This window comes from Pristiophorus japonicus, chromosome 18 (assembly GCF_044704955.1).
Source record: "Pristiophorus japonicus isolate sPriJap1 chromosome 18, sPriJap1.hap1, whole genome shotgun sequence".
Taxonomy (NCBI): Eukaryota; Metazoa; Chordata; class Chondrichthyes; family Pristiophoridae; genus Pristiophorus; species Pristiophorus japonicus.
The window spans coordinates 1,863,005-1,883,384 of record NC_091994.1 but is presented as its reverse complement, the minus strand read 5'-3'; the positions used below and the strand labels follow the sequence as shown (position 1 = coordinate 1,883,384).

The 20,380-nt window shown below is 49.4% G+C and overlaps 1 protein-coding gene across 6 annotated transcripts in view; it reads left to right on the top strand.

Annotated features, from left to right (window-relative positions):
• Positions 1-20,380, top strand: part of gatad2ab (GATA zinc finger domain containing 2Ab) — a 156,840-nt gene that overhangs the window by 54,123 nt on the left and 82,337 nt on the right. For all 6 annotated transcript variants that reach the window (XM_070859551.1, XM_070859549.1, XM_070859553.1 and 3 more), the window contains exon 2: positions 9,081-9,147. In XM_070859551.1, the coding sequence (XP_070715652.1) occupies positions 9,126-9,147 (22 nt within the window). In that variant the 5' untranslated portion in view covers positions 9,081-9,125. The remainder of the gene's footprint in view (positions 1-9,080; positions 9,148-20,380) is intronic.

Here is a 20,380-nt window from a genome sequence, read left to right as displayed (position 1 = left end):
TCTCTGTGGCTTTGTCCAAGTGAGCCAGCTCTTCGCATGTTCATACATCTTGCAAACTGCAGAAGTCTTTTGTGATTTATCATTTCCCCTGGCTGATCCCTGAACCTTCCCTTTGCTTGTGCGGACGAGGCGGCAGTCAGGAGCCTGCAGTTGGCATCTGGAATTACACAATGCTTAAAATTCACAGCGTCAGCATTTGAAACAAAGGATGGGTTAATGTTTCCGCGACCATTCATCGGAGCCGAAATCCATCCTTTCCACCTGCTCCTGTACCCCTGCCCTATTTAAGTGCACGGCCAGTCGATTGTAAAAAGCGCACAGATATGGCCTGACAGAGTAACTTGGCTCTCTGTTTTCTCCGATCTGATGAACTCGCTGCTTATTACCTGTGTTTTCTGTTTGATTTCTGCATTTGCAATTTTTTTTCTCATCTTTGCAATCTTTTTTTTTTAAAGCAACAATTCCGCTGCCCTGCGTCCTATCCACCCACCCCCACCGCCTTGCCCTCAAACATCAAATTCAGAATCATTGTCCTTACAAATCTCTCCGCTTGACCTCTGCAAACCCCGTCCACCCCGAGGCCCATCCCGCTGTCTTTGTTTCTCTGGCTTCCTCGACATTCCACTGTCCCTTGCTCTACCCATCAATGTCTCTGTCCAACTCTCAAACTCTCCTAAACCCCTCTGCCTGCCACCCTTTACCGCCGTCTTTAAAAGCCGTTGCAAAACCTACCTATTTTTGACCCTGCGCTCTCCTCACTCTTTCGCCAGTTTCTCTTTCATCTGTTTCTCCTTTGTGATGTTTCTTTTATTATAAGTGTTCTATAAATGCAAGTTATTACATAAGGACTCTGCTTTGGGAGCACATAACAATAGGCCAACTAGTTCGAGAAGGGTGGATTTTGATCTGTGGAACGGTTGTGCAGATTAACACTTCTTCCCGTGCTAAACACTCGTCGTAGATTGCTAATCTGTTTCTAAAGCATAGCCTGGACCAGATGGCTGAAGGAAATTCCTTGTTCACATCAGTCTGGTTCAGTTTGAATTGGGAATTCGCTTTTACACTGGCACTAGTTGGAAGGTTTGATACTAACGCAGCTAAAACGGAGATGAGGAGGAATTTCTTCTGAGGGTTGTGAATCTGGAATTCTCTGCCCCAGAGAGCTGTGGAAACCGGGATCATTAAATATATTTAAGGTGGACATAGACAGATTTTTGAATGATAAGGGAGTAAAGGGTTATGGGGAGTGGGCAGGGAAGTGGAGCTGAGTCCATGATCGGATCAACCATGATCTTATTGAATGGCGGAACAGGCTCGAGGGGCCAAATGGCCGACTCCTGCTCCTATTTCTTATGTTCTTATGTTCTAGTCATTTGCAATCAACATCGCAACTGTTTCTTCTGTCGGGACCTCATTGTAAGCAGGGGCCCATTGGGAAGTCATGTGTTGTATCCAAAGTTTCTCAAAACATTTTGATGACTAAGGTTACTTTTTAAAAAATTTCTCTCCCCTGCCTTCCTCCCAAAGTCACTGATTTGTACAGAGGTGTGTCCTAGAAACATAGAAAATAGGTGCAGGAGTAGGCCATTCAGCCCTTCGAGCCTGCACTGCCATTCAATGAGTTCATGGCTGAACATGCAACTTCAGTACCCCATTCCTGCTTTCTCGCCATACCCCTTGATCCCCCTAGTAGTAAGGACTACATCTAACTCCTTTTTGAATATATTTAGTGAATTGGCCTCAACAACTTTCTGTGGTAGAGAATTCCACAGGTTCACCACTCTCTGGGTGAAGAAGTTTCTCCTCATCTCGGTCCTTAAATGGCTTACCCCTTATCCTGAGACTGTGACCCCTGGTTCTGGACTTCCCCAACATTGGGAACATTCTTCCTGCATCTAACCTGTCTAAACCCGTCAGAATTTTAAACGTTTCTATGAGATCCCCTCTCATTCTTCTGAACTCCAGTGAATAAAAGCCCAGTTAGTCCAGTTTTTCTTGATATGTCAGTCCTGCCATCCGGAAATCAGTCTGGTGAACCTTCGCTGCACTCCCTCAATAGCAAGAATGTCCTTCCTCAAGTTAGGAAACCAAAACTGTGCACAATACTCCAGGTGTGGCCTCACCAAGACCCTGTACAACTAACCCACCCACCTCCACGGAGGTGTGTGGGGGGCCTGACCCATCCACCTCCATGGCACGAACCTGGTATTGCAGTACTTCCAGGAACGGTGCAGTGGCTCTCGGCCTTTTGGCTAAGAGCATTGGCGCAGAGTGATCCTTGATGTGTGCAAGGTGACCTCTGGCGTTTGTGATTTGACAAAGAATTGGAAAGATTGGCTACGAATAAATTTTTTTAAAAAAATTTAAAAAAAAACACCTCCCTGCCCCTGTACTCAAATCCCCTCGCTATGAAGGCCAACATGCCATTTGCTTTCTTAACTGCCTGCTGTATCTGCATGCCAACCTTCAATGACTAATGTACCATGACACCCAGGTCTCGTTGCACCTCCCCTTTTCCTAATCTGTCACCATTCAGATAATAGTCTGTCTCTCTGTTTTTACCACCAATGTGGATAACCTCACAATTTGCCCACTCACCTAACCTGTCCAAGTCACTCTGCAGCCTCATAGCATCCTCCTCGCAGCTCGCACTGCCACCCAATTTAGTGTCATCCGCAAATTTGGAGATACTACATTTAATCCCCTCATCTAAATCATTAATGTACAATGTAAACAGCTGGGGCCCCAGCATAGAACCTTGCGGTACCCCACTAGTCACTGCCTGCCATTCTGAAAAGTACCCATTTACTCCTCCTCTTTGCTTCCTGTCTGCCAACCAGTTCTCAATCCATGTTAGCACACTACCCCCAATCCCATGTGCTTTAACTTTGCACATTAATCTCTTGTGTGGGACCGTGTCGAAAGCCTTCTGAAAGTCCAAATACACCACATCAACTTGTTCTCCATTGTCCACTCTACTGGAAACATCCTCAAAAAATTTCAGAAGATTTGTCAAGCATGACAAAATTCTGTGTGTCTCTGTGTATGTGAAACCCTAGGTGGAAGGACCACAGCAGGGCTGCTCAGTCATGGGGTGCATCAGAGCTGAGCCTTATGATATGCATATGCTTCCCTGCTTCTCGACTTGACGATTATTCCAACACACTCCTGGCTGGCCTCCCACATTCTACCCTATGTAAACTAGAGGTGATCCAAAACTCGGCTGTCCCATGTTCTAACTCTCACCATGTCCCGCTCACCCATCACCCCTGTTCTTGCTGACCTACATTGGCTTTCGGTCTGGCAATGCCTCGATTTCAAAATTCTCATCCTTATTTTTAAATCCCTCCATGGCCTCGCCCCTCCCTGTCTCTAATCTTCTCCAGCCCCACAACCCCCCGAGATGTCTGCGCTCCTCTAATTCTGCCCTCTTGAGCATCCCTGATTATAATCGCCCCACCATTGTTGGCCGTGCCTTCTGTTGCCTGGGCCCCAAGCTCTGGAACCCCCTGCCTAAACCTCTCCACCTCGCTACCTTACTCCTTCTTCAAGCCGCTCTGTCAAACCTACCTCTTTGACCCAGCTTTTGGTCACCTGCGCTAATTTCTACTTATGCGGCTCGGTGTCAAATTTTTATCTCCTAATACTCCTGTGAAGCGCCTTGGGATGTTTCACTACGTTAAAGGTGCTATATAAATACAAGTTGTTGCCTGGGTCAGTGGCTACTTCCTTCCTCAGCTGAGGGACAAGAAGACCAATTAAAATAAAATTGTTCCCAGGACATTTGATGTCCTGAGAAGGTGTGAAACTGCCTTAGTAATTGTGCTTTTACAATTATGTGACAGAGTTATGGATTTATGTTGAGGCCAGACCAGGTAAAGATAGCACTGTCTCATCCTTGAAGGATATCGATGTACTGGTCGGGTTTCTCTGACAATCTGGCGGCTTAATGTCATTGTAGAATCAGAGAAACTTACAGCAGAGGGAGGCCATTTGGCCATCGAACCTGTGCCGGCTCTGACCGAGCAGTTGTGCTTGGTCTCACGCCCCCGTTTTTTGTCCGTAACCCTGGAATAACGGGATTGACTGGGTAGATGCTGAGAGGCTGTTTCCCCTGGCTGAGGTGTCTAGAACTAGGGGACACAGTCTCAGAATAATCAGCCATGATCTTATTGAATGGTGGTGCAGGCTCGAAGGGCCGAATGGCCTACTTCTGCACCTATTTTCTATGTTTCTAATAAGGGGTCAGCCATTTAAGACAGCGATGAAGAAGAATTTCTTCACTCGGAGGGTTGTGAATCTTTGGATTTCCCGCTCCAGAGAGCTGTGCCTCTCAGCCTCTGAATATATTCAAGGCCGAGAGATGACATTTTTGGGATCTAGGGGAATCAAGGGATATAGCGATCAGGCGGGAAAGTGGAGTTGAGGTCGAAGATCAGCCATGATCTCATTGAATGGCGGAGCAGGCTCGAGGGGCTGTATGGCCGACTCCTGCTCCTATTTCTTATGTTCTTATAACCATGGTTGGATTTGAACTCGGTATCTCAGGGTTGTTGGTCTACCACACTACTGTACTCATTGTAATACCCAACAACTTCCCGAGCTCAGGTTGCCTAACAAAAGGCTCGAGATCAAAGCCTGGGGGCTTTCCTGAGCTGTAATGATCATTATCACATCCACTAAACTCACCTTATTTTAATGGTGCTTCTTTGTAAAAAGTCCACCAGAACGGCAATAGATTGGAGCCAGCGCCTGACTGCTGCGTTTGCAATGCAGCCTGGCCTGATGGTCGGGCAAGATCAGATTTGGGACATCCCACCTGGTTCCTCCTGGGATGACCAAAAAGTTCACTTTATCATTGTCAGCTAAGATTCTTGCCCTTGTGAATGAAGGTTATGTTGTTTTGGGGGTTGGGCCAGAGGGGGCACTTCAAAAACAAAAATATATGCAGCATTCTCACCTCTGAGACAGAAGGTTGTGGGTTCAAGTCCGACTCCAGGGACTTGAGCACAAAAATCTAGGCTGACACTCCCAGTGCAGTACTGAGGAAGTGCCGCACTGTCGGAGGTGCAGTACTGAGGGAGCGCCGCACTGTCGGAGGTGCAGTACTGAGGGAGTGCCGCACTGTCAGAGGAGCAGTACTGAGGGAGTGCCGCACTGTCGGAGGTGCAGTACTGAGGGAGCGCCGCACTGTCGGAGGGGCAGTACTGAGGGAGTGCCGCACTGTCAGAGGAGCAGTACTGAGGGAGTGCCGCACTGTCGGAGGGGCAGTACTGAGGGAGCGCCGCACTGTCGGAGGGGCAGTGCTGAGGGAGCGTCGCACTTTTAGAGGGGCAGTACTGAGGGAGCCCCGCACTGTCGGAGGGGCCGTCTTTTGGATGAGACGTTAAACCGAGGCCCTATCTGCGCGCTCAAGTGCACGTAAAAGGTCCATGACACTATTTCGAAGAGCAGGGGAGTTCTCCCCGGTGTCCTGGGCCAATATTTATTCCTCAATCAACATAACAAAAACAGATTACCTGGTCATTATCACATTGCTGTTTGTGGGAGCTTGCTGTGCGCAAATTTACTGCTGCGTTTCCCACATTACAACAGTGACTACACTTCAAAAGTACCTCATTGGCTTTAAAGTACTTTGAGACGTCCAGTGGTCGTGAGGGGCACTGTAGAAATCCAAGCCTTTTTCTTTTTCAAAGGTGCAAAAAGACCAGCAGGCCCCCACGTGCAATGCCCTCGCAATCACTACTAACACAAACTCCTCAAGCAGCCAAAACCTGGAGAAGAGAGCCTGTAGCCAATTTCGGGAGAAAGAACTGTTCGAAATTCCTTCTGAAATCCCTCAGGCAGTCAAGCAAATGTCAGGAGTACATGGTTATCCACGATCCATTACTAGGTTACTTAAATCATGCCTCTCTCCATTCTCTTGCGCCCAGACCCATATTTTCAATTTTGCTATGAAGTACAAGGCCATCAAGTCAGCCCCAAAGGTCCCTGACACCTCATCCCATCTTTACGTCCAATCCCTGTCCGCCAAAAAAACGATCATCTTTTCGAAAATTCGAAGCTCCTGTGCTTCCACTGCCTCCCTGGAATACCACCAGCGATGTCTCCGCAAGATCTTACAAATCCCCTGGGAGGACAGACGCGCCAACATTAGCGTCCTCGATCAGGCCAATATCCCCGGCATCGAAGCACTGACCACACTCGACCAGCTCCGCTGGGCAGGCCACGCTGTCTGCTTGCCAGACACGAGATTCCCAAAGCAAGTGCTCTACTCGGAACTCCTTCACGGCAAACGAGCCAAAGGTGGGCAGAGGAAACGTTACAAGGACACTCTCAAAGCCTCCCTGATAAAGTGCAACATCCCCACCGACACCTGGGAGTCCCTGGCCAAAGACCGCCCTAAGTGGAGGAAGAGCATCCGGGAGGACGCTGAGCACCTTGAGTCTCGTCGCCGAGAGCATGCAGAAATCAAGCGCAGGCAGCGGAAGGAGCGTGCGGCAAACCAGTCCCACCCTCCCTTTCCCTCAACCACTGTATCCCACCTGTGACAGAGACTGCAATTACCGTATTGGACTGTTCAGTCACCTCAGGACTCATTTTTAGAGCGGAAGCAAGTCTTCCTCGATTCTGAGGGACTGCCTATGATGATGGATCGGTTATTCCACACATCTTAACTGTGCGTTCCTCTTGTTTATGGAAGTAATGCTTATACATGTTGGAGAATAGACTTTAATATTACACCGGATATACGGCACAGAAACAGGCCATTCGGCCCAACCAGTCCGTGCCGGCGTTTATGCTCTGCTCGAGGCTCCTCCCGTCTTTCCTCATCTAACTCCATCACCATATCCTTCTATTCCTTTCTCCCTCATGTGTTTATCCAGCTTCCCCTTAAATGCATCGATACTATTCACCTCAACCCCTCCCTGTGGCAGCGAGTTCCACATTCTCACCGCTCTCTGGGTAAAGAAGTTTCTTCTGAATTCCCCATTGGATTTCTTGGTGACTATCTTATATTGATATTGATGGCCTCTAGTTATGCTCTTTCCCACAAGTGAAAACAATCTCTCTGTATCCACTTGAAAACCTTTCATAAAGACATCAGTTAGGTCACCCCTCAGCCTTATTTTTTCAAGAGGAAAGAGACCCAGCCTGTTCATCGTTTCCTGATATGTATACCCTCGCATTTCTGGTATCATCCTTGTAAATCTTCTCTGCACCCTCTCCAGTGCCTCTACAACCTTTTTGTAATATGGCGACCAGAACTGTACACAGTGCTCCAGGTGTGGTCTAACCAAGGTTCAATACAGGTTTAGCATAACTTCCCTACTTTGCAATTCTATCCCTCTGGAAATGAGCCCGAGTGCTTGTTTTGCTTTTTTATGGCCTTGCAATAATCTCACGTCTGCGACTCAGGTTAGCAAGAGTGGAAAGTTTCACCATTTCCCAAAAGCTGTTATTGGGAGGGGTTTTTCTTCTGTCACTAAATGGGTAATGAGGGAGACGTCATTGTCAAAACTTTTATTTTAACAGTCTCGAAACAGTAGACATAAATCGTCACCTAAAAAGAAAAGAAAGACTTGCATTTCTATAGCGCCTTTCGTGGCCACCGGACATTCCAAAGCGCTTTACAGCCAATTAAGTGCTTTTGGAGTGTAGTCACTGTTGTAATGTGGGAAGCGCGGCAGCCAATTTGCGCACAGTAAGCTCCCACACACAGCAATGTGATAATTACCAGATAATCTGTTTTGTTATGTTGATTGAGGGATAAATATTGGCCCAGGACACCGGGGAGAACTCCCCTGCTCTTGAAATAGTGCCATGGGATCTTTTACGTCCATCTGAGAGAGCAGACAGGGCCTCGGTTTCAGGTCTCATCCGAAAGAAGGCACCTTCGACAGTGCAGCACTCCCTCAGTACTGTCCCTCCGACAGTGCAGCGCTCCCTCAGCACTGCCCCTCCGACAGTGCGGCATTCCCTCAGCACTGCCCCTCCGACAGTGCGGCACTCCCTCAGCGCTGCACCTCCGACATTGCAGCACTCCCTCAGTACTGCCCCTCCAACAGTGTGGGGTTCCCTCAGTACTGCCCCTCCAACAGTGCGGCACTCCATCAGCACGGCACTGGAGTGTCAGCCAAGACTTTTATGCTCAAGTCTCTGGCATGGGACTCGAACTCTCAACCTTCTGACTCAGGCAAGAGTGCTTCCAACTGAGCCACAGCTGACACCAAAGTCTCAAAGTGCTTGTATTTCAACACTTACTTTCTATGATGGACTAAATTGCATCAGGTCTCCCTACGGGGCTGTTTGACCAAGCCAATGGATACCTGTTTCAGTAACGTGCCCCCGAAAGGTCGTTTACAGAACTCTTCCGCAAGCATTTTAAAACCTTGGGCATAGCTCCTCAATGGCTGAGTGGGGAAGGCACTGTCTGAGCAGCAAGGTCCCACGTTTGATTCTTGGTCAGTTGGGAGCACTAAAGTTGTCCTCGAGGGATCCTGTGCTAATCATCATGATAGGCAGTCCCTCGGGATCGAGGAGGACTTGCTTCCACTCCTAAGTGAGTTCTTTGATGGCTGAACAGTCCAATACGAGAGCCACAGACCCTGTTACAGGTGGGACAGACATTCATTGAGGGAAGGGGTGGGTGGGGCTGGTTTGCCGCACGCTCCTTCTGCCTGCGCTTGACCTCTTCATGCTCCTTGCGTCGAGACTCAGAGCTCAACGCCCTCCCAGATGGACTTTCTCCACCTCTGGCGGTCTGCGGCCAGGGTCTCCCAGGTGTGCTAAAGAGAGGGAAAATCAACCAGTGTTCCCTCCCAGTGCAGATCGGTAACCAGAGTCTCCAGCTGAGAAATATGTGTGGGACAGGGCTTGGGCTCTCCTGTCGATTAGCCTGTTGACACTCGCTGTCTAGATTACATAGCAACAATAGTCACTTGAGCAGTGGAGACAATTGAGAGAAAGGGGAGGGAATCCAAGTTTTATCTGCAATCAGCTTGTACCAACTATCTGTGAAAGAGAAAATTGCAAATGAACTTGTGCAAAGGGCTAATCTTTCTTTTCTCTCTAACTAGGGGACACGTTGCTGCTCTGGAAATCCAGTTCCTTTGACTCTCGCAATGGCGCTACAAGACTTGCCAGGTGAGTGTCGAGCATATATGTGAGTATATTTCGTATTTGTTTGTGCCCAAAGTGTTGGGTGCTAGCTAAATTAGTGATAGCTGTGCTTTGCATCTTGCAAGGGTGTACCGCCTCACTGAGTTTATGACTTCATCTAATTATTATTGCCGTACACCCCAAGCCAATTTTTCAAACACTCCTTTTGATTTGCAATTCCGTTCAGCTGCCAGTGCGCCCCTGCGCGCAGCTTTCCCGTGGAAATGTGATGGCAATGTCCGTGTCATGGAGCAATGGGGCCCTATCTGTTGTGTTCTGTGTGGGATGGTATGTTGGCCTTCATTGCAAGAGGATTTGAGTACAGGAGCAAGGATGTCTCACTACACTTATACAGGGTCTTGGTGAGACCGCACCTGGAGTATTGTGTGCAGTTTTGGTCTCCTTACCTAAGAAAGGATATACTTGCCATAAAGGGAGTGCAGCGAAGGTTCACCAGACTGATTCCTGGGATGGCAGGACTGTCATATGAGGAGAGATTGGGTCGACTCGGCCTGTATTCACTGTGGTTTCGAAGAATGAGAGCGGATCTCATTGAAATGTATAAAATTCTGACTGGGCTGGACAGACTGGATACGGGGAGGATGTTTCCCCGGGCTGGGAAGTCTAGAACAAGGGCTCACAGTCTCAGGATATGGGGTAGGCAATTTAGGACTGAGATGAAGAGAAATGTTTTCACTGAGGGTGGTGAACCTGTGGAATTCTCTACCACAGAAGGCTGTGGAGGCCAGGTCACTGAATATATTTAAGAGGGAGATAGATAGATTTCTAAACACAAAAGGGATATGGAGAGAAAACAGGAATATGGTGTTGAGATAGAGTATCAGCCATGATCATATTGAATGGCCTACTCCTGCACCTATTTTCTATGTTTCCCAGTACCCCCCCCCCTTGCAGCGTATTGCCGTTGGCCCCATTTGGCATCCGAATGCTGCTGTGGCCAGGTTGGGGAACTGTCCTCGTGGGGCAACTGTTTCAACAGCTAGGCTCTTTTTCCCCCCCCCCCCCCCCAATGTTATATAGGACTGCGACTAAAGATTACGATGGTTTTCGTAACATCGGGAGGAAAGTATGCCAATGATGGTGTCTCTGAATCGCACCACACTATGGCCCCAAGTTTCCACACGCTACAAAACGGGCGCCCCTCCGAGCTGGGCGCCGGAAAAAAACGCGCGATTCTGGAGCGCCTGCAGCTCCTTGTCTGTTTGGCGCGCCGCCCAGGGGGCGGAGCCTACCACTCGCGCCGATTTTGTAAGTGGGAGGGGGCGGGTACCATTTAAATTCGTTTTTTTCCTGCCGGCAACCCTGCGCGTGCGCGTTGGAGCGTTCGCACCGCGCAGTGTGAAGGAAACATTGGCACTCGGCCATTTTTGTAGTTCTTTGTAGCTGTTTAATTTTTGAAATTTTTTTAATAAAAGCACATTGACCTTCCATGATCAGCGCTGAGGCTTCTTGCAGCAGTGAGAAGGTGCAGGAAGCCTCAGAAAGTTGAGGCAGCCGTTTCCCGACGGCCCCCCCCCCGCCATCGGGAATGGCTGCTGAACTTGAGGCTTCCTGCAGCCTTCTCACTGTCTCCTTCCTCCGCCCCCCCCCCACCCCCCCCACCGCCGTCAGGAACGAACGGCTGCCTCAACTTGAGGCTTCCTGCAGCATTCTCCCTGGCTGAAGCACTTTCACACAGGTAGGAAGATGGTTTATTTAATCTTTTCTTTGCTTATAAATTTTTATTCAGGTTGGATTTATTTGTATAAGTATAAATAAGGATTTATTATAGAATTTAATGACTTCCCTTCCCCCCCCCCCCCCCCCCACCTCGTTCTAGACGCCTAATTTGTAACCCGCGCCTGATTTTTTAATGTGTAGACAAGGTTTTTTCAGTTCGACAAAAATCTTCACTTGCTCCATTTTGGAGTACGTTTTCACTGTGGAAACTTTCAAATCAGGCCGGACACGCTCCCTTTTGAAGAAAAAATTCTGTTCCAAAGTGAAACTGTTCTAACTGACTAGAACTGCAGAAAAATAAATGTGGAGAATTCCGATTTCTAAGATAGTCCGTTCTCCACCAGTTGCTCCTAAATATCAGGCGCAAATCATGTGGAAACTTGGGCCCTATATTTCCAGTCAGTGGTTTGTGACTTTGGCCAGGGACTCCCAGGTGTCGGTGGGGATGTTGCACTTTATCAAGGAGGCTTTGAGGGTGTCCTTGTAACGTTTCCTCTGCCCACCTTTGGCTCGTTTGCCGTGGGCGAGTTCCGAGTAGAGCGCTTGTTTTGGGAGTCTCATGTCTGGCTTGCGAACTATGTGGCCAACCCAGCGGAGCTGATCAAGTGTGGTCAGTGCTTCGATGCTGGGGATGTTGGCCTGGACGAGGACGCTTATATTGGTGCGTCTGTCCTCCCAGGGGATTTGTAGTATCTTGCGGAGACATCCTTGGTGGTATTTCTCCAGCAACTTGAGGCGTCTACTGTACATCCCCACTGACACCTGGGAGTCCCTGGCCAAAGACCGCCCGAAGTAGAGGAAGAGCATCCGGGAGGGCGCTGAGCACCTCGAGTCTTGTCGCCGAGAGCATGCAGAAACCAAGCGCAGGCAGCGGAAGGAGCGTGCAGCAAACCAGTCCCACCCACCCTTTCCTTCAACCACTGTCTGTCCCAGCTGTGACAGGGACTGTAATTCCCGTATTGGACTGTACAGTAACATAAGAACTAATGCTAAGCGAGAGTAGGAGATGGAGGCCCAGAGACCAGCCCAACCAGTTACAGACAAAGAGAGAGGGGTGCAAAATCGAAAGCTGACGTCACAGCCAAGCTGGTAAGTGGTTGGCTGTTCGACTGGTAAGTATAACTCTCTTTTAGACTGACTTTTAGATTGGTTTAATTGGCAGCGAACTACTAAGTAGCTGTTTGGTGTTTAAGTAAATTTTAGTAAGTAAATTAATTTAAGAGTTAAGTCATGGCAGGAGAGCTCGGACCCGTGTCATGCTCCTCCTGTGCTATGTGGGAAGTGAGGGACGCTTCCAGAGTCCCTGACTGCTATGTGTGCGGGAAGTGTGTCCAGCTGCAGCTCCTGACAGACCGCATGACGGCACTGGAGCTGCAGATGGACTCACTCTGGAGCATGTGCGATGCTGAGAATGTTGTGGTTAGCACATTTAGTGAGTTGGTCACACCGCAGGTAAGGGTTAGGACAGATAGTGAATGGGTGACCAAGAGACAAGGCAAGAGCAGGAAGGTAGTGCAGGAGTCCCCTGCGGTCATCTCCCTCCAAAACAGATATACCGTTTTGGATACTGTTGGGGGAGATGACTTACCAGGGGAAGGCACCAGCAGCCAGGTTCATGGCACCGTGGGTGGCTCTGCTGCACAGAAGGGTGGGAAAAAGATTGGGAGAACTATAGTGATAGAGGACTCTATTGTAAGGGGAATAGATAGGAGTTTCTGCGGCCGCAACCGAGACTCCAGGATGGTATGTTGCCTCCCTGGTGCAAGGGTCAAGGATGTCTCGGAGTGGCTGCAGAGCATTCTGGAGAGGGAGGGTGAACAGCCAGTTGTCTTACTACATGTAGATACCAACGATATAGGTAAGAAGTGGGAAGAGGTCCTACAAACTGAATTTAGGGAGCTAGGAATTAAATTAAAAAGTAGGACCTCAAAGGTAGTAATCTCTGGATTGCTACCAGTGCCATGTGCTAATCAGAGTAGAAGGGAGCAGGATAGTTCGAATAAATACGTGGCTTGAGCAGTGGTGCAAGAGGGAGGGATTCAAATTCCTGGGACATTGGAACTAGTTCCTGGGGAAGTGGGACCTGTACAAAAGGGATGGTCTGCACTTGGGCAGGACTGGAACTGATGTCCTAGGGGTAACATTTGCTAATGCAGTTCGGGAGTGTTTAAACTAATATGGCAGGGGGATGGGAACCTATGCAGCGAGATAGGGCGAAGTAATATGGAGTCAGAAACAGATGGTAGAAAGGTAAAAAGCAATAGTGGAAGCCCGAGTAAACAAAGGCAAGAAACAAAAAGGGCCACACTACATCATAATTCTAAAAGGACAAAGGGTGTTTAAAAAAAAACAAGCCTGAAGGCTTTGTGTCTTAATGCAAGGAGTATCCGTAATAAGGTGGACGAATTAACTGTGCAAATAGATGTTAACAGATGTGATGTGATTGGGATTACAGAGACGTGGTTCCAGGATGATCAGGGCTGGGAACTCAACATCCAGGGGTATTCAACATTCAGGAAGGATAGAATAAAAGGAAAAGGAGATGGGGTAGCATTGCTGGTTAAAGAGGAGATTAATGCAATAGTTAGGAAGGACATTAGCTTGGATGATGTGGAATCTATATGGGTAGAGCTGCAGATCACCAAAGGGCAAAAAACGTTAGTGGGAGTTGTGTACAGACCTCCAAACAGTAGTAGTGATGTTGGGGAGGGCATCAAACAGGAAATTAGGGGTGCATGCAATAAAGGTGCAGCAGTTATCATGGGTGACTTTAATATGGATTGGGCTAACCAAACTGGAAGCAATACGGTGGAGGAGGATTTCCTGGAGTGCATAAGGGATGGTTTTGTAGACCAATATGTCGAGGAACCAACTAGGGGGGAGGCCATCTTAGACTGGGTGTTGTGTAATGAGAGAGGATTAATTAGCAATCTCGTTGTGCGAGGCCCCTTGGGGAAGAGTGACCATAATATGGTGGAATTCTACATTAGGATGGAGAATGAAACAGTTAATTCAGAAACCATGGTCCAGAACTTAAAGGAGGGTAACTTTGAAGGTATGAGGCGTGAATTGGCTAGGATAGATTGGCGAATGATACTTAAGGGGTTGACTGTGGATGGGCAATGGCAGACATTTAGAGACCGCATGGATGAACTACAACAATTGTACATCCCTGTCTGGCGTAAAAATAAAAAAGGGAAGGTGGCTCAACCATGGCTATCAAGGGAAATCAGGGATAGTGTTAAAGCCAAGGAAGTGGCATACAAATTGGCCAGCAATAGCAGTGAACCCGGGGACTGGGAGAAATTTAGAACTCAGCAGAGGAGGACAAAGGGTTTGATTAGGGCAGGGAAAATAGAGTACGAGAGGAAGCTTGCAGAGAACATTAAGACGGACTGCAAAAGCTTCAATAGATATGTAAAGAGAAAAAGGTGAGCAAAGACAAATGTAGGTCCCCTGCAGTCAGAATCAGGGGAAGTCATAACGAGGAACAAAGAAATGGCAGACCAATTGAACAAGTACTTTGGTTCAGTATTCACTAAGGAAGACACAAACAACCTTCCGGATATAAAAGTGGTCAGAGGGTCCAGTAAGAAGGAGGAACTGAGAGAAATCCTTATTCGTCAGGAAATTGTGTTGGGGAAATTGATGGGATTGAAGGCCGATAAATCCCCAAATCCTGATGGACTGCATGCCACAGTACTTAAGGAGGTGGCCTTGGAAATAGCGGATGCATTGACAGTCATTTTCCAAAATTCCATAGACTGGATCAATTCCTATGGAGTGGAGGGTAGCCAATGTAACCCCACTTTTTAAAAAAGGAGGGAGAGAGAAAACAGGGAATTATAGACCGGTCAGCCTGACCTCAGTAGTGGGTAAAATGATGGAGTCAATTATTAAGGATGTCATAGCAGCGCATTTGGAAAGAGGTGATATGATAGGTCCAAGTCAGCATGGATTTGTGAAAGGGAAATCATGCTTGACAAATCTTCTGGAATTTTTTGAGGATGTTTCCAGTAGAGTGGACAAGGGAGAACCAGTTGATGTGGTGTATTTGGACTTTCAGAAGGCTTTCGACAAGGTCCCACACAAGAGATTAATGTGCAAAGTTAAAGCACATGGGATTGGGGGTAGTGTGCTGACGTGGATTGAGAACTGGTTGGCAGACAGGAAGCAAGGAGTAGGAGTAAATGGGTACTTTTCAGAATGGCAGGCAGTGTCTAGTGCGGTACCGCAAGGTTCTGTGCTGGGGCCCCAGCTGTTTACACTGTACATTAATGATTTAGACGAGGGGATTAAATGTAGTATTTCCAAATTTGCGGATTACACTAAGTTGGGTGGCAGTGTGAGCTGCGAGGAGGATGCTATGAGACTGCAGTGTGACTTGGATAGGTTAGGTGAGTGGGCAAATGCATGGCAGATGAAGTATAATGTGGATAAATGTGAGGTTATCCACTTTGGTGGTAAAAACAGAGAAACAGACTATTATCTGAATGGTGACAGATTAGGAAAAGGGGAGGTGCAACGAGACCTGGGTGTCATAGTACATCAGTCATTGAAGGTTGGCATGCAGGTAGAGCAGGCGGTTAAGAAAGCAAAAGGCATGTTGGCCTTCATAGCGAGGGGATTTGAGTACAGGGGCAGGGAGGTATTGCTACAGTTGTACAGGGCCTTGGTGAGGCCACACCTGGAGTATTGTGTACAGTTTTGGTCTCCTAACTTGAGGAAGGACATTCTTGCTATTGAGGGAGTGCAGCGAAGGTTCACCAGACTGATTCCCGGGATGGCGGGACTGACATATCAAGAAAGACTGGATCAACTGGGCTTGTATTCACTGGTGTTCAGAAGAATGAGAGGGGATCTCATAGAGACGTTTAAAATTCTGACGGGTTGAGACAGGTTAGATGCAGGAAGAATATTCCCAATGTTGGGGAAGTCCAGAACCAGGGGTCACAGTCTAAGGATAAGGGGTAAGCCATTTAGGACTGAGATGAGGAGAAACTTCTTCACCCAGAGAGTGGTGAACCTGTGGAATTCTCTACCACAGAAAGTTGTTGAGGTCAATTCACTAAATATATTCAAAAAGGAGTTAGATATAGTCCTTACTACTCGGGGGATCAAGGGGTATGGCGAGAAAGCAGGAATGGGGTACTGAAGTTGCATGTTCAGCCATGAACTCATTGAATGGTGATGCAGGCTCGAAGGGCCGAATGGCCTACTCGTGCACCTATTTTCCATGTTTCTATGAAGCAAGTCTTCCTCGATTCCGAGGGACTGCCTATGATGATGATGATGATGGTATGTGAATTAAAACAGAAAATGCTGGAAACACTCCGGGTCAGGCAGCATCTGTGGAGAGAGAAACAGAGTTAATGTTTCAGCTCGATGTTTTAATGCCCCCGATGATTTTCCTCTCGGGTTCTCGCGCAGCCAGTGACTTGAAAAACGTTAACTTTGTTTCTCTCTCCATAGATGCTGCTTGACCCGCTGAGTATTTCCAGCATTTTCTGTTTTTATTTCAGATTCCAGCATCCGCAGTATTTTGCTTTTGTATTGGTTTGTTCCTCGTGTATAATGTAATTGTGAACCAAACAAAACCTGTTGAATAGGTTCTCGATGTGTGTTTTGAACAAAAAACGGGTCTCCTTAATAATTAGGAGCAGAAGTCGGCCATTCGGCCCAATCACCATATCCCTTAATTCCCTTAACGTCCAAAAATCTATCGATCTCAGCCTTGGAATATACTAAACGACTGAGCATCCATAGCCCTCTGGGGTGTGTATTTCCAAAGATTCACCACCCTCGTGAATGAAGAAATTTCCCCTCATCTCAGTTCTATCCTGAGTCAATGAGCCCATGGGGAAACGACCTCCCAGCATCTCCCCCGTCAATCCTCCTCTTGTATTTTATATCCTCGGCTGCCACCCTGAGCAATCGCTGGCAAATTTGAGTTACAGCTGTGCAGAGATGCTTGTGAAATATACTTTGCTGAGCTTGGCTGCCCAGAGTCAATGCTGAGAAAGTACAAGGTACTTGTGCCCCAGTCTGAGTTGGTGCCATGGGTGGACGGAGATGGGGCGGGGTGAATTCGGGGATTGCAGCTGTCTCTGTGGCGTGCCTGTCTTTCTCTCACTGTCAATGTGGGGTGCCTTCAGCCAACCGGTTCTCTCTTCCTCTTTGCCCAAAGCTGTGTTTTAGAGAGCAATCGTTTGTCGTCGTACCTGTGGAGTTGTTTGGCAGTAGCACAAGGATTTAAAAAAATAAATCGTATAACACACACATGTAAGCGTCAAGGGACCGGCCACAAGAGTACAGAGGAGATTTGCAAGGATGTTGTCGGGACTGGAGAATTTTAACTGCGAAAAGATTGGATGGAACATAATATAAGAACATAAGAAATAGGATCAGAAGTCGGCCATCTGACTGGGGTTTGTTTTCTTTGGAACAGAGGCGGCTGAGGGGAGACCTAATTTTTTTAAGTAATTGGTAGAGGGCTTCTCCTCTTCTTAGGCAGTCCCACGTATCGAGAATAACTTGCTTCTAAGGGATGAGTTCGCAGGTGTTTCAATGAGGGACTGAATATTCCAGGTCCCAAACTCCATGTTGCAGGGTGGAAGAGGCCCTTCTTCACCCAGAGGGCGGTGGGGGTCTGGAACTCACGGCCTGAAAGGGTGGTAGAGGCAGAAACCCTCACCACATTTAAAAAGTACCTGGATATCCAATTGACCTAATCAGGCTAGGGACCAAGGGCTGGAAAGTGGGATTAGGCCGGATAGCTCCTGTTCGACCGGCACAGACATGATGGGCTGAATGGCCTCTTCCTGTGACGTAAATTTCGGTGAAATGTGAATGACTTTGGCGGAGGAGAAATGTCCTTGAATTGGCTCATCACATCTGTGACCTTCATTACTTTATTTGGTTTAAATATTTGTTCAAAATGATCTGAGCATGGATTGGGCAATTAAATGCCATATCCTGTCAGAGTGGGTGATGGGAGCCGGATAGCGCTGGTATAAAAAAAAAATGTCTGGTGCTGGTAAAATGCCGGTGCAGTTATTCAGCACAGAGGGCTTGTCTGTTTCTCACGCAGGAGGGAGGGGAGGGGAACAGGGCTGTCGATGGTTCCAGTTTTGTCACAAAAGCTATTTCACTCCTTCAACGTTGATGTATCTCAGATTAAAAACTGATGTGAGATGCTGGTTAACTGGCGCCAACCCTGGTCTCGATCCCTTGCACGCTATTGGACAACTAACTAACTAACTGTCTTTTTTGTTCATTCTCTACTTCTCTGTGTGTGGCTCTGTCTCTGTCTCCCTCATCCCCCCATCCGCTCCCCCCTACTCGTTCCTCACCCTCCCCCCGTCCACTCCCTCCTCTTGCTCTCCCCCCCCCCCCCCCCCCCCCCCCCGGGTCTACTCTTCCCTTCTTCCCTCACCCTCGTCCTCGTCCTCTCCCGTTCCCTCCCCCCGTCCACTCCCTCCTCTCGCTCCCTCCCTCTCCCTTTCCCCCCCCCCGTCCTCTCTCTTTCCGCCCCCCCCCATCTAGCCTCCCCTTACCCCCCTCCCCTTACCCCCCTCTCCCCGTTTCCAGTCCACTCCCTCCATTTCCAAATCCCCTCTTCCCCCCCCCCCCCCTCCCCTCCCTCCTCCCCCCCCCCCCCCCCCGTCCTCTCCCTCCTCCTCCCCCCCCCGTCCTCTCCCTCCTCCCCCCCCGTCCTCTCCCTCCTCCCCCCCCCCCGTCCTCTCCCTCCTCCCCCCCCCCCCCTGTCCTCTCCCCCCCCCCCCCCCCCCGTCCTCTCCCTCCTCCCCCCCCCCCCGTCCTCTCCCTCTCCCTCCCCCCCGTCCTCTCCCTCTCCCTCCCTCCCCCCCCCCCAATCCTCTCCCTCCCCCCCCCCCCAATCCTCTCCCTCCCCCCCCCCCCAATCCTCTCCCTCCCCCCCCCCCCAATCCTCTCCCTCCCCCCCCCCCGTGTCCTCTCCTCCCCCCCGTGTCCTCTCCCTCCCCCCCCGTGTCCTCTCCCTCCCCCCGTGTCCTCTCCCTCCCCCCCGTGTCCTCTCCCTCCCCCTCCCCTCGTCCTCTCCCTCGTCCCCTCCCTCTCCCTCCCCCCCTCCACTCGTCCTCTCCCCCCCCCCCCCCCCCCCACTCGTCCTCTTCCCCCCCCCCCCCCACTCGTCCTCTCCCTCCCCCCCCCCCGTCCTCTCCCTCCCCCCCCCCCCCCACTCGTCCTCTCTCTCCCTCCTCCCCCCCCCCCCCCCCCCCCCCACTCGTCCACTCCCTCCCCCCCCCCCACTCGTCCACTCCCTCCCCCCCCCCCACTCGTCCACTCCCTCCCCCCCCCCCCACTCGTCCACTCCCTTCCCCCCCCCCCCCCACCCCCCCACTCGTCCTCTTTTTTCTTCCTCTCTCTCCCCGCCCCCTCCCCCCCCAAAGTCAATCCAGTCTCTCCTCCAATGTTAGTCCTGCCATCCCGGGAAGCAGTCTGGTCAACCGTCGCTGCACTCCCTCCCTCACTCCCTCCCTCCCGCCCTCGTCCTCACTCCCTCCCTCCCGCCCTCGTCCTCTCTCCCTCCTGCCCTCGTCCTCTCTCCCTCCCCTCCCCGCCCTCGTCCCAGCGTGCTGGCTCTTTGAAAGAACTGTCCAATTGGCCCCGGTTGACTGCTCTTTCCCCATACCGCTGTAAATTGTTTCCCTTCACGTGTTACCCAGTTCTTCCAAAAATGTGAAAGCCCTGAATGTTGCACACGCAATGATTTACGGCGGGTTGTCATAGTGCAACAATGAATGAAGCATACCTTGGAAGGATAGCCGTGTTGCCAGCCTCTTGTGCTAACTAGTTAGATATCGCTATTATATTTGAGGTTCTTGACTCAAAATGTCACCAAGGCCCCAGCGAATTTACACTTGCTGAGGTTTAAGCTGATAGATCAGTGGATAATGGACCTTTTTGCTGTGGTGCGGAGCCATGCTCGATCAGGAAGGTTCCAGGTTTTATCCCTCTTGTGACCAGTTGCTCGGAAGGGAGGGAAAATCTTAAATGTGGAATGCACATGGCCTTTCGTACTTTTAACACAGCTCCCTCTTTTTAAACAAAATCATCCAGGGTTCCTGCTCTTAATTGGTTTTTCAGTGACACACCCGTCATCTTCCCTGCTCACTCTTTCCCCCTGCCTTGTTGGAAATCATAGAATCTCAGAAATTTACAGCACAGAAGGAGGCCATTCGGCCCATCGTGTCCGCGCCGGCCGACAAAGAGCTATCCGGCCTAATAGGTCCTTACTATTCAGTATAAATGCGCACGAGGCCCATACTTGAGAGAAGGTCACTCTGACCAGTAACCTTTATTAGCCAGCACTGAAGTGATGAAGGTGGGTGGAGCTTCCCTTTTATACCTGAAGGTTCAGGTTAGGAGTGTCTCCCACAAGTTCACCACCTAGTGGTCAGTGTTCTCACGGTGTACAACTTAGGTCAGTTTATACATG